The 15,698-nt window shown below is 44.8% G+C and overlaps 1 protein-coding gene across 1 annotated transcript; it reads right to left on the bottom strand.

Moving 5' to 3' along the window:
- Nucleotides 1–540: 540 nt before the first annotated feature.
- Nucleotides 541–12,619, bottom strand: LOC109768925 (actin-related protein 2). Its single transcript, XM_045235040.2, has 15 exons — nucleotides 12,462–12,619; nucleotides 11,682–11,792; nucleotides 11,474–11,608; nucleotides 11,279–11,350; nucleotides 11,113–11,191; nucleotides 10,970–11,019; nucleotides 10,119–10,222; nucleotides 9,944–10,012; nucleotides 9,801–9,864; nucleotides 9,666–9,734; nucleotides 9,460–9,543; nucleotides 8,874–8,932; nucleotides 8,572–8,638; nucleotides 8,146–8,229; nucleotides 541–931 (listed from the first exon to the last, which is right to left on the bottom strand). The coding sequence occupies exons 1-15, from the start codon at nucleotides 12,501–12,503 to the stop codon at nucleotides 851–853; spliced, it is 1,170 nt and encodes a 389-aa protein (XP_045090975.1). The 5' UTR covers nucleotides 12,504–12,619; the 3' UTR covers nucleotides 541–850.
- Nucleotides 12,620–15,698: the final 3,079 nt, after the last annotated feature.

Below are 15,698 nucleotides of genomic sequence, written 5' to 3'. Positions count from 1 at the left end.
CTCCCTCTGTAAACAAATATAAGAGTGTTTTGATCACTACTTTAGTAATCTAAATGCTCTCATATTTCTTTATGGAGGGAGTAATAGGGTACTACTTGTGCTACTTGGCATCCAAAATTATAGGACCAAAAAACATGCACTATTCATGTTAGATCAATTCATTCATTATCAGATGATTCAAATTACTGTGTGCTTAAAACAACATAAGTAGGCTGACCTGAAGTATTTGCCGTAAATTATCTTTTGGGGGCATTCGTACAGTGGGCATCAACAAATACATGATAGCTTTTTACCCCCAAAAAGTTGTCAAAATATATCAACATGTGATCTAGTTTCAAAGGTGTCGACAAATATTTTATGTGAAAACAGTTTTGAATCGAACTGAAAGCTTGAGCTACAAAACATTTTGAATTTGACATTTCATAGAATCTTTGCTGATATCATCAATTTTGTTTTATATACATGCATGTCTAAAAATGCATAAGAATAACACGTGCATGTAAGTCTCTCAGCCGCACTCGCATGCATGCATTCATTCGGTTTTGTTGCTAATCATCCGAACCTTTCCACATATCACATTCCTTCAACGTCAAGTGTTCGGTAAAAAATTACCCCACAATAAAAAGTGTCCACTAAAAAATTAACAAAATGTGCAGCAACTGAGATGTACTTTTCCTACTATTTATGCGGCAAGAATTATATGGTGCACATTAATCACGAGGATCAAAAGGACAAACAACAAAACTTCCTTAGGCAAGGTAATTCCTATTTGTCCTATTATTTCTACCAATTAAAGTAATAATATGCATTCGGTAATAACAAGGGTGGGACGGTTGTATATTGTACATGACTATGCTTGTCCACACTTCCTTAGACAAGCAACACCTTCTTCCTGATACTCTTGCTTTGTGATCCAGAATTCCGGCGCATCCTGTTTGTTCGAGACATACAAAGTCAGCAATATATATCAGCAGACCCAAACATGATAACAAGCCCATGTTTTCTTTTTTATGCTAAGCTGTGGTTCAATATATTCCCTCTTGTTAGTAGCTTCCATATTTGAATGCACCACCACGATAGGTTAGCGAAAAGCAAAACAGTGAACAAGCATATCTTACTCTTTTTCTTTTCGCGAAACGCAAGAGCTTGCGTATCATTGCGTTGATAGATAGAGAACGGAAAAACAGAATACAATTATACGGCTACAGCCCACGTACACGAAGTGGGCGAGGAAGCAACCGTGAACAGAACGGCTAGAGGGGTTGGTCAGCCCTCAACATCACGTAAGAGAATTACATCGGAAGGATTCAAAACAAGCATCACAAGGGAAATGTGACCCGCATCAAAAGTGTTACCCAGTCTCTCAAAAGTGCTCACAAGGGTACGGTGTGCGTGAGACGCTACAGCTGTACTGTCTTCAATAAGGGGGTTGGTAAGTTAGCCTCCATGGCTTCCACCCTCCCAACCGGTTTTCACAATTTTCTTCCTAAAAACCTCACACACCCGAGCCCCAACATGGTTAGTTGGTAAGTTCGCTTCCATGACCTCCACATTCCCCCTCTCATCCTCTCCAGCCTGTAGCTCTTCTCCACCATCCACCGATCCTATCTTTTCTCTCCTCTCCTAGTACATAGGGTTGCAAACGAATTGAGTTCAAGCGTATTTGACTAAGCTCAGCTCAACTCACACTAAAGTTGGAGAGAGCTCAGACTAAGTCGAGTTAAGGAAGTGTGGACAACAGCCGCTGGCCTCTCGGTCTGTGTCGCCCGCGCCACCCGCACGGTTTGTTCGGTCGCGGCACCTGTTTCAATTGGGCGTTGACTCAAGCCACTGCCTTCTAGATCGGCTTCCAAAAAAAGCAACAAAAAAACAGGCACTGTCTCCATCGTCAGGCTATGTCGCCATCCCTCTATGCCCGGTGATTTTTTATGGTACTAATTACACCGAATTCGTTGCCTTATGCGCATTCATATGTGTGGCATCTGTCTATGGGGCTTTTATTCTGGCGTGGTCCTTTGCCCGCCCTGGCCAGCTCCTCTTGTGGCTCCTACCCCGTCAACGCCACCGGCTCCTGCTGCGGATGCTTCTCAGGCTGCCAAGGATGCAACTAAGGTTGTTGATGATGCTGCGGTTCATGCTTATGACCAGTAGGTCTTGGCATATGAGGAGGCTCTTCCCACTTATATGATGTTATGTCTGCTTACACTCATTGGTTTAATGATGATGCTCATGTTGCGGTTGTTCTTACTTCCAGTTTTCTGCCTCAGTTTGCCTCTGAGTTTATGGGCCTTACTACCGTCTTTGAGATGTGGACCTGTCTTCGCTAGCGCTATCAGCCCTCTAGTGATGCCTTATACCTGTCTGTGGTCCGCCAGGAGCATGCTCTTCACCAGGGTGACTCCGATGTTGATGATTTCTACGCAGCGAGTAGTTTGGCTATTTGGCATCAGCCTGACTCTCTTCGCACAGCTAGTTGTGGTACTTGCCAGTGTTGCCAGGCTCTGTTCACCAGGGTAACAAGGTGCACATATCTTCTGGAACCATGCTTCCACTCTGACACCCTCAGCCATCGCCTTGACGGAGCAGGATTGTGACTTGTCCCTTCTATCAGCGTCCATCTTCCTTGACCTTTTTAGTGGAGGATATCTCTTTCCTCACTTTTCCCGACACGGCTATCACTCCTATTGAGCCCTTGTTCACGCATCCAACTGCTCCTACTTATTCGACTACTGCAAATCCGACGCCGCCATCTCCTATGGTTTCCTCATCTCGCTTGACACAGGATTCTGCCCTTTCATGCCCAGTGGCTTCACCGTCCGTGTCCCCATCACCTGAGTCTATCCCGGTGATTCCTCCTAGTATTCTTCCCTCTTTTTCTCACTATTATATTCATCATCCGCATGTTGTGGATGAGTCTACTGCTGAGCCATCTACCTCTGATGTGCCATCCTCCTTGTCTCAGCCTACTTATGGCTTACGTCATCGCCCGCTTCTACCTATTGACCGCTATGGTTTTTATAGTGCTAGCATGTTGTTCTTGAGTCGACTTCTTATGGCGATGTTGTTCATCCCGAATGGCGGCTTGCTATGGCAAAGGAGATTGCTTCTCTTGAGCGCACCGGCACGTGGGATCTTGTTTCTTTTCCTCGTGTTCATCCCATCACTTGTAAGTGGGTCTAAAAGGTTAAGACTCACTCCGATGGTTCTCCTAAGCGCTATAAAGCTCGTCTTGTGGCTCGAGGCTTTCAGCAAGAGCATGGTCATCATTACGGTGAGACTTTTTCTCCTGTGGCCCATATGACCCTTGTCTGCACACTTCTTGTTGTGGCATCTGCTCGCCATTGGCCCGTATCTCAACTTGATGTTAAGAATGACTTTCTTAATGGTGAGTTGTGTGAGGAGGTTTACATGCCAGACACCACCTGGATATTCTGTTCCTGGTGGCATCGCATGCCGTCTTTATCACTCTCTCTATGGCCTTAAGAAAGCCCCGCGTGCCTGGTTTGAGAGTTTCGCCTCTGTGGTTACTGTCGATGGATTTTTTGGGAGCGTTGATGATCCTATGTTGTTTGCCCACCTTTCTCCTCGTGGTCGGACTCTTTTATATGTCGATGACATAATGATCACTAGCAACGACTCTGAGTACATTGCACGGCCGAGCTGCTGAAGAAGAAGCAAAACGAAGCTAGCCATACGATGATCCTGGAGCTGCAGGGGCTTGCTCGGGCCAAAAAGGAGGCGCGGGGCACCCTTAAGACCAAGATCAAAGCACCGAATTGCGGATCGGATGGATCGACAGAAGGCGCAGGAGCTAGAGATCAAGGGCCTGAAGGAGGCCGCCAAGAAGGCCAACACTGAGTGAGGTTGGTGCGGGACAAGCTCCAGGAAGCCCAACTGGTCGTGTCATGTAAGTGTTAAAGACTTCCCAAATTTGATGTTTTGGTTTTCTATCTCTGCTCGGCTCTTTTGCTTAGTAACCATTACTTAGCCTTGTACCTAGATCTAGAGGAGGCGGCGAGGCAAGCATCACTGCACTTTCAACACCTTCTGATCTCAACCTCAATGAGGACATCGTCGTGACGCTGCCGGATTGCCTGTGAAGGATCAACCAGATGTACAAAAGCATCGATTCATTCTATTTTGGAATGACTAGGACTAGGTTACTAGACAACATCAGCTTGAGGTTGTCTAGGGCCGATCGGGCCTTCATTGATCTAGACGAATTTGTATGACTTCTTGAGGAGTCGATACAGCGGCAAAGCCTTCCCACTGAGCCGGGAGATGAAAAGACCCAGGGTGGCAACGCAGCGGGTTAGCTTTTGGACCTCCTTTAGGTTCCCGGGCTTGCCGAGTTTGGAGATCGCGCTATCTTGTCGGGGTTGGACTCAATGTCATGCTAAGAAACGATGAAGCCGAGCAGTTTTCCCGAGGGCCCCGAACACACATTTGTCCGTGTTTAGCTTCATTTTGAATCGGCGCGGGTTAGCAACCGTCTACGCTAGATCTGCTAGGAGGTCATCCTGTTTCTTTGTGTTGACCATGACGTCGTAAACGTAGGCCTAGACATTGATGCTGATTTGGTCGTGGAGGCATTTCTGCATGGTGCGCTGATATGTTGTGACAACATTCTTGAGCCAGAAGGGCATCATGATGTAACAGAAAGCTCCAGAAGGGGTGATGAAGGAGGTCATCTCCTGATCCGATCCCTTCATCCTGATCTGGTGATAGCGAGTAGGATGCAGGGGAGCGGGAAAGGATCTTTGGGGCAGGCTTTGTCAAGACCGATGTAGTCAATGCACATGCGCCAAGTGTAGTTCTTCTCCACGGATGAACCCAGCCGCCAGAAGCCGGGCTAGCTCTTCTTCGATAGCCTTACATCATTCTTCATCGAATTGGCGTAGGGATTACTTCACGGTCTGCATGCCCTTCATGACGTTTAGGGAGTGCTCGGCGATGTATGCTGGTATACCAGGCATGTCATGCGAAGATGTCCCAGTTCTCACGAAAATCTACAAGCGCGCTTTCCTATGCACTACAGGGTCGATGATGATCTCAGCGCTCGTCATGGTGTCGATCAGGTGCACCTTCAATTTCTTGGTGTCCTGGCCCGGCTAGAAAGCGAAGGCCGGCTTGGCCTTCTAGCTTAGAGAATAGCCCTATGGATCCATCATTTTCGGCTTTCGACACACTCGACGACGACGAGCTCAGATTTAGCTAGGTCAACATTGGCCACCTCGCAATCATGCAAGTGTTTGAAGTCGTCGATGACCATGGTTATCTTATTAGGACGGAACATACCTTGAGTTTTAAGTACACGTAACATGGGATCGCCATGAACTTTGTGTACGCATGGCAACTGAGAAGAGCATGATAAGCGCCCTTGAAGGGACGACCTCGATAGAAAGTGTTTCAACTCGGAACTTTCCGAGGGTGCTGGAAATAACATCCAAGGAGATCTGACCCAAGGTTGGGCATAATTCTCGTGCACAATGTCATGGAAAGCAGTGGAGTTTGGCCAAAGGCGTAAGAGCGAGATGCCCATCTTCTCCATCGTCTCGGCGTAGAGTATGTTTATGACGATGCCACCATCCATCAAGACTTTGGACAACTAGTAGCCCCCAATAATCGGGTCGAGAACCAAGGCGGATCGCCCTAGGTGGGGAATATAGTCTGGGTGAACGGCCCTGTCAAAAGAGATCACTGAGTCGGACCTGTCAAGCCACTGGGGCATGTCGGTGCCTACGCCTTCTGAAAGTTTGAATCATATTAGCTTAGGCTTCCTTTATTCTCTCTTTTCTTGACCTCACGCAATGCGATCTTCCGGGCCCGCTTGGACTCGAGGACACGGAAGACCACGTTCACATTCTTTACATTCTCGGGGAATGTTTAGTTCTCATCACAGCAGTCCTAGATTCAATCCTAACCTACTACCTGTCGGTCTTCCTCATTCCCAAAAATGTTCTCAAAACAATAGATGCAATTCGACGTGCCTTCTTTTGGACGACAGAGGACATTTGTTCTGGTGCACGTCCGACTGGTTCCCAAGCCGGTCATAGACCACGCGAGGCCGGCGAGGGCGACGGTCGGCTTCTGCCTGAAGCAATGCAAGCCTCAAGGCCTCCACGTGATCCTCAAGGCCAAATCGTCAGCCTGGCGCGATCAATTTGGTGGCTTGGAATGTGACTAGGACATGAATATCAAACCATGTTGGTGTCGATGCGCATCTGAGAGGTGGTTACCAACTAGTTGCACGATTGACTAGTCACGCCATGTTCCGCAATCATCGCCTTGATCATGGCTTAGCGCAATTGAACTGCTTAGCCGTCGGTTGATCTGGCTTGAGTTGGATGTTGTGGGCCAGAGCCAGTCACCGGCTTCGATTGAGCTCTATGGTGGTTACCCACCTATCATGTCTAGCTGCAAGGGAGTCGCGCTCCTTCTGAAGGTGGAGCTGTGCCTGCGCAAGGGCCTTGTGTTGAGCTTCCAAGGCCTTCGCGGTCACATCCTCGCCGGGATTGGCGTATGCAAAGCTAGTTGATTGGATGTCGCCGCCTCGAGGTTGGCCTCATCCTCAACGTCAACGTTGTTGCCGGTGCTGGCGGCCGCGGCTCAGTTGTCCATTGCTTGCAGCGGTATTGGTGTTGCTAAGGATCAGCGTATGCAAAGCTAGTTGCTCGGCTGCCGCCGCCTCAGGGTCGGCCTCGTCCTCAACGTCGACGTTGTTGTCGGTGCTGGCGGTCTGGCTCCGTTGCCGGTTGCAGCATTTTGGTGTTGGCCATGAGGACCTTTGCCATAGGGCAGTTGTCCGTGCTCGCGTCCCCCATCGGACTTGGATTCATTCCAGATGGGGACAAGCGATTCCACCATTGCGACGAGCTAGGAAGCCTACTCAGCCTAGTGGATTGTTGCTTGTTGCTGGAGATCCCAGGGGTTGCTGGATGCTCGCTCCTCTACTCGGCGAAGCGACGGGTTTTGAAGACAGGTTCCGATGGGCTGAACAGTAATGAATTCCAGGCTCCCAAAGGTTGGAACCTCGCCCTCAGATAGGATGGTTGTGAGCGCGAGGCACCAAAAGTAAAAGTTTGGCTCGGAACGTAGACACTGGCGATAACATGGTAGACGCTGGCGATAACACGGGATCCCAGATGGATTTGATCTTTGGCCCATGCTTGGCGCGCCAACTGTCGGTTCATTATACCGGTACTAATCTCAATGGGGTGTCACACGTAGCAGGAAGACCAGACGGGATTCGCACAAGGCAATTACCCAGGTTCAAGCCCTCACGGTGGAGGTAAAACCCTACTACTACTATGATTATATTTATGGCGGTGAGCCTCATGCGAGAGCTTGAATATAGTGTACAATGGAGATCGCTAGGATCACATAGGTGTGTGTGAGATTAGATGATCTATAGTATAACCCTAGCCTTGCCTTATATAGGGGACAAGGCCTGGGGTTTACAGGATGTCCGGCTCGATTACGCACGGGTAGGATCCTCCGAGATACCCGAGATGCTTTGCTTTGATCGCCAAGCTGATGGTCCGCTGGGTAGTGGCCTGGGTCGTACCATGGCTGATGGGCTGACTCCCGTCCTGCCAATGTGCGCCCCCCCCCCCCCCCTTTCCATGGCACTGTCACATGCTTTCTTTGGAAGTTAAGTGAAGACTTAAACCCGGGCTGAATATTTAGTAGTTCAAAATTCAAATTTGGCCAGGACTTCCTGGGCAATACTTCCGGCAGTAAGTCAGCTACTTAGGCTCTGCTGTGCTGAACTTATTTTATATTCTGCTACGAAAATATAGCCACAAAACGAGAAAATAAGCAAAAGCTGGTTGGAAAAGCTGGACTATCATAAACTAACACACTGTGAGCATAGCCTTAGACTATATTGCAAGCTTAAGATTTGTGGATTTGGCACCCCCTAAACAGTCATTTCTCATATTAAAACTAGATAGTATTGGCGCTGCATCCTGATAATTTTCTCCTCTTGGTTTTCTGTCTAACTTCGCTGCTCTCGGATAAACATCAAAAATATGTGTCATTTTGTATTTAGAATTTGCCGGTACAAACCACTTTAAATTTAAGAGGTGAACTAAACTACAATACTTCAGGCAAGTAAAGCTAAAAATTTCTAAAAGTTATTACCTTCATAATTCCAGCAAGTACTGCACCTCCTAGATAGACCATATGCTTTCTCCGTGGAGGATCCTCTATACGCAGACGTAATTTCTGTACATACTCAAGAACAGACAGGTTATGAAAGGAGAGCGGGAACAAACATTATTACTGAATATAAAATGTGGTGTTCTGGTATGCGTACAGATTCTCCTTTGACTGTTACCAATTTTAATAAGCTAATGCGATCAGATTGCCTGTATTTGCAAAACCTAAGCTATATTCTCATTGATGGAAAGGTGAGGCAACAAGACTTGATAGATAAGGGCTGAATGAGTTGTACTGCTCATTAGAGTTTGCCAGCTTAAAAGAAAAATGGTACAAATTGGAAATGTAGTTGTACAAATTAATAATATCAACTGTGTAGTCCATCAGAGAAGAATTAAACAAAATTACCTTAAGTCCATCCTTGTTTCCCTTCAAAACCACGTCAAGGTAGCGATCAAGAATTTCCTTCTCCAGCCTTCAGAAAGGTGGCAGTTTGTTAGTCATACGAAACCTAGATCCTTGTATAGATTAGCGCAAAAGAAAAACAATGACTGATCAACAGGGAGAAAGAACCAGAACAACAGCAAACAGCCAAGAAGGGAGAAAAAAACAGTGTGGTGTGTAAGTGATGATATTGGAAACAGGTGACTCAGAATGTAGTAGTAAACATTACAAAATGCAAGAAATGAACTACAGAATTAACATCTTACCGACTTGGCAGACCAGGATACATGGTACTTCCTCCACTAAGGACGATATGTTGGTAAAGCTGCAAATATTATTGAACGTCGAATTAAAAAAAAAGCCAGCATGCAGTGATCTATCTAGGGAAGTAGACACTCTAAATGTATGAAGACTAAAACTTCAATATGTTCTCAGGTTCTTCTTTAGTTAATATATATCAAACTGAAAATTCAGTAACATTTGTTCCCTTACAAGGCATTAGCAGAATTCAAATTAAGAAAAAAAGGAAGTGGGTATATGCTAGTCTAAGGGAATAACGTACATACATAAAGCTTATAAAACTCAAGATGCAATGTCAGACACTCGATTAAGTCTCCACCAATAGCAAGTGCACCTCATGATGCATTTTCTATGAGTATATTTACATAGATAATCACAAGTAATGCATATCTCTAGATAGATGTAGTCCGGAAGAACTGCAGTTGTACAATATAATCAATCAGTTATTCGTATACTTGTTCCATCTAAATACTTCAAGCAATAAAAATAACAGAAAGAATGGACAGGCAAAATTTACTATATTGTACTGGGACTACTGTAAGGTTTGTATACCGTCATGCGGTTGTCAATGTCCATTTCCTGAATGCAATGGAATGCCATATCTGCCAACCCATCACCTTCAACATCTATGAGTTCCTGTTCAGCAAATATTTTTACCAAGATTACCACACTGTTGATACTTAATATTTTTGCAGAGAACTGCATAGCTATCTATCACTGGAAGACTTTCGGCAAGAATGGAAGGAAAACAAACTTACAGGAGTAAAAAGAGCCTCAGGAGCCTGAAACCGTTCAGTGCCCACCTTAATTACTCTTCCATCTGGAAGCTGATCACAAAGAATTTAGCTCAAATAAAAATACAACAATAAAACAAAGTAGGATAATATACTTACAGTGTAACTTTTAACAAGAATTGTGGTTTCAAGTCCTAGCTGGTATTCACGTTTGTAGTCATAGCTGTACATCTTTTTATGTCATGCCTATGACATATAACAGCAATCTGTAGCCAAGAAATAAGAACAACGAAACAACTCACCTTATATAGCATAGCTTCTCTTTTATTTCTCTTACTGTCTCAAAATCAGCAGATTTATTCATAGCATACCTTTTGAAATAGAACAATAAAGAGGATGAGGAAAATACAAGAAAGCTGAAGACTGCATCATCACAGCAACTTTAACATCTTAAGATGGTAACTGGTAAGGGAATACCCTCTTCTTGAGAGTAGATCAACAAGATAGGATGTGATATGCCTTCCAGCTACATTCATTCTTTTCGTTAGATGTGGATAAGAATATCCATCAACCACGGGCACCTGCGTGTGTAAATAAAACAACAGCAACAAAATGAAAGCTACGGACAGAAAGTAACTAGTAAAAACAAGGACAATTAGGAAATTCATAAGGGCTGTGAATCTGTGATCTCTACAAAGAAACAAGGAACCTTAAATGAAACAGGGGCTGTGAATCAAAATGAAAGCAACAAACAGCAACAAAATGAAAGCCCACACAAAAATTAGTGAAACAAATTGACATGCGTGATTGCTGAGGTGACACGATTGCATGGATAGATGAGTGCACAGATTGTAACTTATGACCACATGCATGACTTGATGACGTGGCATAGTTGCATGAAGAGGAAAAATAGGTAGTGGGTTGCAACTATTTAAGAATAGAGGATAAGGTTTATAAATTTAGATAATCTTATTCAAAATCATAAGACTTGCATGCAATTTTCATGAGATTTTCTCCATTTTGTTCTCATTTATCTTCCCTCTATCTTCAATATCTATGACTGAACACCATGACTTTTCTTAATCCATGTTTGAAACCAAAATACAAATTTTAAATGGAGGAGTTTTAAGTAGTGATTTTAGTGTAGTTTTCTCACAGGACCTCCAAAAAGTCAGGTATATCCTGATCCCAAAATTAGAAAGGTAACTCCTTTGGTTGGCTCAATACAATTACAGGTACATCGGCAGACATTATACAAATGTGCTAGATAGTCAGATAGTATTTCTATAACTATCACACAGAATGCTAGAGATAGAATCTGTTCATACCACATGGGTGACACCATCACCAGAATCTATGACAAGTCCAGTCAGCAAGCCTGGGAAGTAAACATACGTGTAAAATGAGTACTAGTACAATTTTGTGTGCATTTCTATGTCCTTGATTCTGTTTAAAGAGGTAAAGTAAGTACCTTGAGCATATAGCGAAAGAACTGCTTGGATCTGGATGAAGACCCCAGAAAAGTTGTATTTCTCAAACATTGTCTCGATCTGTTGATCGTGGGGTTCAATTTACTAGTCATTATGTAGAAGCTCAATTTGCAATATAAAATAGCCTGAGAAATTAAAATAACCTACCATTTGCTCACGGTTTTTCACAGGATTGAGTGGCGGATCTGTCAGTAAAATTTTACACTCGGATGGATCAACCTATATGAAAGAAGAGAAATGTAATGCTTTACATGGATCTAGGATTATAATCAAAGGTATTGAGAAAGTATCTTCTAAAAGGATTCACACCACAAGCAAAGTAAAGAATATCAATATGCATACCTTCAGCTCGCTATAAAATGCATGATCCCATATATGGCCCATATCATCCCAATTTTGAACAATCCCATTTGTGACAGGATATGATACATCAAGCTGATGTCTCAAATCAGCGCAAGCAGCTCCAACCACAATATCCTGTGTTGAACATAAACACAAATTACGAGGTGTACTCAACATTAAGAGACAAAATAAATGATGGAATCCAAACTGTCAATTCTTGCTCCTGGAGTGACTCCTCATAGCGAAGCAATGGCCTTCCAACGACACAAGGAAAGACAGATGTAGGGAAGTTTTCTCCCGCAAAGCCGCACTTTACATACTGCAACGTAGGTGCCAAATTAGAACAGCAAAACCACCCGACCATAACAGAGAGTATTTCACGTTTCTCTGTCATGGAAAAGATAATCAAAATCAAGAAACAGGCAACAGGTCAGCTAGAGGTTTCACGAACACAATTTACAATTTGAATATTATTTGTGCTTACTAAAAAATCTATAATAGCTCAGTGAAACCAAAGATGTGCCTACTGATTTCCACATAACAATTTAGCGCCCTATTATGTCATATCTGTTCAAAGCAGAAAAGGCTGTTCTGAACCTAAAGATAAAATTGACATGGCAGATCCAAATGCAACTCGGAAAGCAATCCCAGCAGAAATACGATAAACAAAGGGGGCAGAACGTTCTCGAACATTTCTATTCCCCTACAGTTCTCGTTCTCAACTCGGCACCAACTCCGCACTCCACAGCGATGACTCGATACAGATTTGGAATACCCTCAGCTGATTCCGTCCGAACCTGGCTACCCTACTCCCCAAGCCTAACCATGATTCATCCGCCTCGATCAATCACCGGCAGCCCGGTGGGATTTTGTACGAAGTATTCTACAAACAAGCCGGTGGGGAGAGGCAGATCTACGGTGAGCATGCTGGGGGGGGGGGGGGGGGGGGGGGGGGGTGGGGCGCCGCGGCGGCGGGATGGAGTCTTACCCCGGTGCCGTTGTCGCACACCACCACCTTGTTGCTCTCCATTCGAGCCGTCCTCCCTCGCCAACCTCCGGAGGGTGTGTTCGGCTTTTGGTTGAGGCCTCTCGATTGGTGAATATTATTTTTTTCGAAAATGATCCAACACTCATACCATTGTTAGATCGTGGAGCAAGATAAAGGCTTCTCAGGGCATGTGATCTCTGAACCGTCGGATAGGCTATCCAAACGAATCCAGGCCGTTAGATTTTTAGACCGTCGGATTGATCGAGTATGATGTGACAACCAATAAATACTGTCTTTTGTCAGCGATGAGGCGCCTAGCGCCTTCAGTCGTCATAGTGCTGTACCAACCGTCTTGATACACCTCCTCCGCACATCGACACCCTACTGCCAAAGCTCTTGCCTCCCCTTTTCCCAGGCGGCCTCATGTGCTACACGGGCCACCTGGTACCTGGCTTCCTCCTCTGTCATCTTCTTCTTTAATGCAACTTGCCTGACTTTCTCAGCCGGCGATGGGGACTTCCACAGAGTAAGATTGTACTGGCCCCAAAACCAATCCAAAGTTGGGGGCTCCGGCGCAACCTCGTCTGGTGGCGCGTAGGGGTCCTCCTCGTCGCTGCTCTGCGCCTTGACGTCCTCGCGGGGCTGCGCCTCCTCCTCGTCGCGTGGGCAGACCGGGGGCGCCATGGCAGAGTTTGGTGAGAGAGGAGGGCGAGCGAGGAGGGAATGTAGATGAGAATGCAAGCGGGACGACGTGGACGGGTCCCATTGTTAAATTGTGGAGCAAAATGAAGGCATCTCGGGGCATGTGATCTTTGGACCGTCGGATTAGCTGTCCAAACAAATCCAGGCCGTTGGATCTTTAAATGAAACGATCATGTCCGTTGGATTGAGTATGATGTGACAACCAATGAATAGTGCCCTTTGTCAGCAATGAGGCGCCTAGCGCCTTCGGCCGTCATGGCGTTGTACCGGCCGTCTTCGTACACCTCCTCTGCATGTCGACGCGCCCACCGCCAAAGCTCATGCCTCCCCTTTTCCCAGGTGGCCTCATGTGCTTCACGGGCCGCCCGGTACCTGGCTTCCTCCTCCACCATCTCCTTTAATGCAACTTGCCTGGCTTTCTCAGCCGGCAACGAGGACTTCCAGAGCAGGGATTGTACTGGCCCCAAAATCAAAATCAAAAGTTGGGGGCTCCAGAGCAACCTCGTCTGGTGGCGCGTAGGGGTCCTCCTCGTCGCTGCTCTGCGCCTTGACATCCTCGCGGGGCGACGCCTCCTCCTTGTCTCGTGGGCAGACCGGCGGTGCCATGACAGAGTTTGGTGAGAGAGAGAGGGCGAGCGGGGAGAGAATGTAGATGAGAATGCAGGCGGGATGACGTGGGCGGGTAGTATTTATTGACGCCCGGAATCTAGATCGGCGGGATACACGCGTCGGTCACCAGAATTTAGTGGTACCGTAGCTTGAATTACACACTATTCTCGGAGCAAAAGTCGTGCGGAATTAATCACTGACAGTTCCCAAAACATAACTGCATCTGATTCATATCCCGCGCCTCTCACCTTCCAAACCTCGAGGCGCGAAACAGATTGCCAATCATGTGGGGCTCGGTTTCTTCCCAAATATTTACATTTTCTTTCCAAAGTAATGCATGAATTCTTATTTGTGTTACTATGATCCCTCAAAAAAATTGTGTTACTAAGACATTATTGTAAAATGTAATACATAAACGGTTTTTTCAACCCATAATGGTTTGCTGTTGCATGTACATGTTGTTCAAATATGAATTACGGTCATATAAACTAACTTACCGTCTTAAAAAGGTCAAATGACCCCTAAAAATTTCCAAACTTTAACATGAAAGTTGTATTCGTGTATGTGGACGGTTGAAAAAATTTCAAGACCATAAGAGGAAGCGGTCATCGGTTCGTCATCAAACATGCATTTGTTCCCTCTCGGAACCACCAATCTTCTTATGGGATGCTCGGATTGGTGAGAGGTGTGTGTCAAAACTTCTGTCAAACAAACCCTTTTTTACCACGGCATCTTGCTCATGCCATGACATCAAGCAAGATTTCATATATTTCTGAAAAAAAATATTTTTTGGAATTTAAAATCCATGACACTCAATGTTTGTGTCCAAACTGTGACACTAATATGCTTGAAAAATTCTTCCAATTTACTACATAGGGCATTTACTTGCACACAAGGACATAAATATAATTTTCCAACCCATTTTGGTTTGCTGTTGCATGCACATGTGGTTCAAATTTGAATTACGGTCATTGTATGGCTAGAAACTCACTTTAGTGTCTTAAAAATGTCAAATGAACCTTGAATTTTTTCGAATTTTAACATGATAGTTGTATTAGTGCATGTTAACAGTAGAAAAAAATCAAGGCCATACTAGGAAGCAACCGGCGGTTCGTCATCAAATATGGATTGTTCCTCTCAAAACACGAGCCTTCTCGTGAGATGCTCGGATTTGTGAAAGGTGTGTGTCAAAATTTTTGGGCCTATTTTTTTACCACGGCATCTTGGTGCCATGCCATGACATCAAGTAAGGTTTCATGTATTTTTTCTCATTTTTTTGGAATTTAAAAGTCATGGTACTCAATGTTTGTGTTCAAGCCGTGACACCAATATATTTTTAAAAAATCCTTCAAAATTACTGCACAGGGCATTTACTTACACACAAGGACACAAATATGATTTTGCAACTCATGATGGTTTGTTGTTGCATGTACATGTAGTTCAAGTTTAAATTACGACCATTAATAGCTAGAAATTAATTTTGTGTCTTAAAAAGGTAAAATTACCCCTGAAATTTTTAAAAATTTAACATGAAAGTTGTATTTGTGCATGTTAACGGTAGGAAAAATTTCAAGGCCATAAGAGGAAGCGACTGTTGGTTCGTCATCAAACATGCATTTGTTCCCTCTCGGAACCACGAGTCTTCTCGTGAGATGCTTGGATTTGTGAGAGGTGTATGACAAAACTTTCGTCAATCAGGCCCATTGTTTACCATGGCATCTTGGTGGCATGCCATGACATCGAGCAACGTTTCATGTATTTCTGAACATTTTTGAATTTTTTGAAATTTAAAAGTCATGGCACTCAATGTTTGTGTCCAAGCTGTAACACCAGTATGTTTGAAAAATCCTTCTAATTTATTGCACAAGGCATTTACTTGCACACTGCTAACCCACAAGTATAGGGGGTCGCAATAGTTTTCAAGGG

The sequence above is a fragment of the Aegilops tauschii genome, chromosome 3 (assembly GCF_002575655.3).
Source record: "Aegilops tauschii subsp. strangulata cultivar AL8/78 chromosome 3, Aet v6.0, whole genome shotgun sequence".
NCBI lineage: Eukaryota > Viridiplantae > Streptophyta > Magnoliopsida > Poales > Poaceae > Aegilops > Aegilops tauschii.
The sequence above is the reverse complement of the archived record's forward strand: the minus strand, read 5'-3'. Positions and strand labels throughout refer to the sequence as shown.

Coding starts and splice junctions, on each gene's coding strand:
- LOC109768925 (XM_045235040.2), bottom strand. CDS start 12,503: ATGGAGAGCAACAAGGTGGTGGTGTGCGACAACGGCACCGGG. Junction 11,793..12,461: donor TGTGCGACAACGGCACCGGG/GTAAGACTCCAT, acceptor CCTACGTTGCAG/TATGTAAAGTGCGGCTTTGC. Junction 9,865..9,943: donor GAGAAGCTATGCTATATAAG/GTGAGTTGTTTC, acceptor AAAGATGTACAG/CTATGACTACAAACGTGAAT.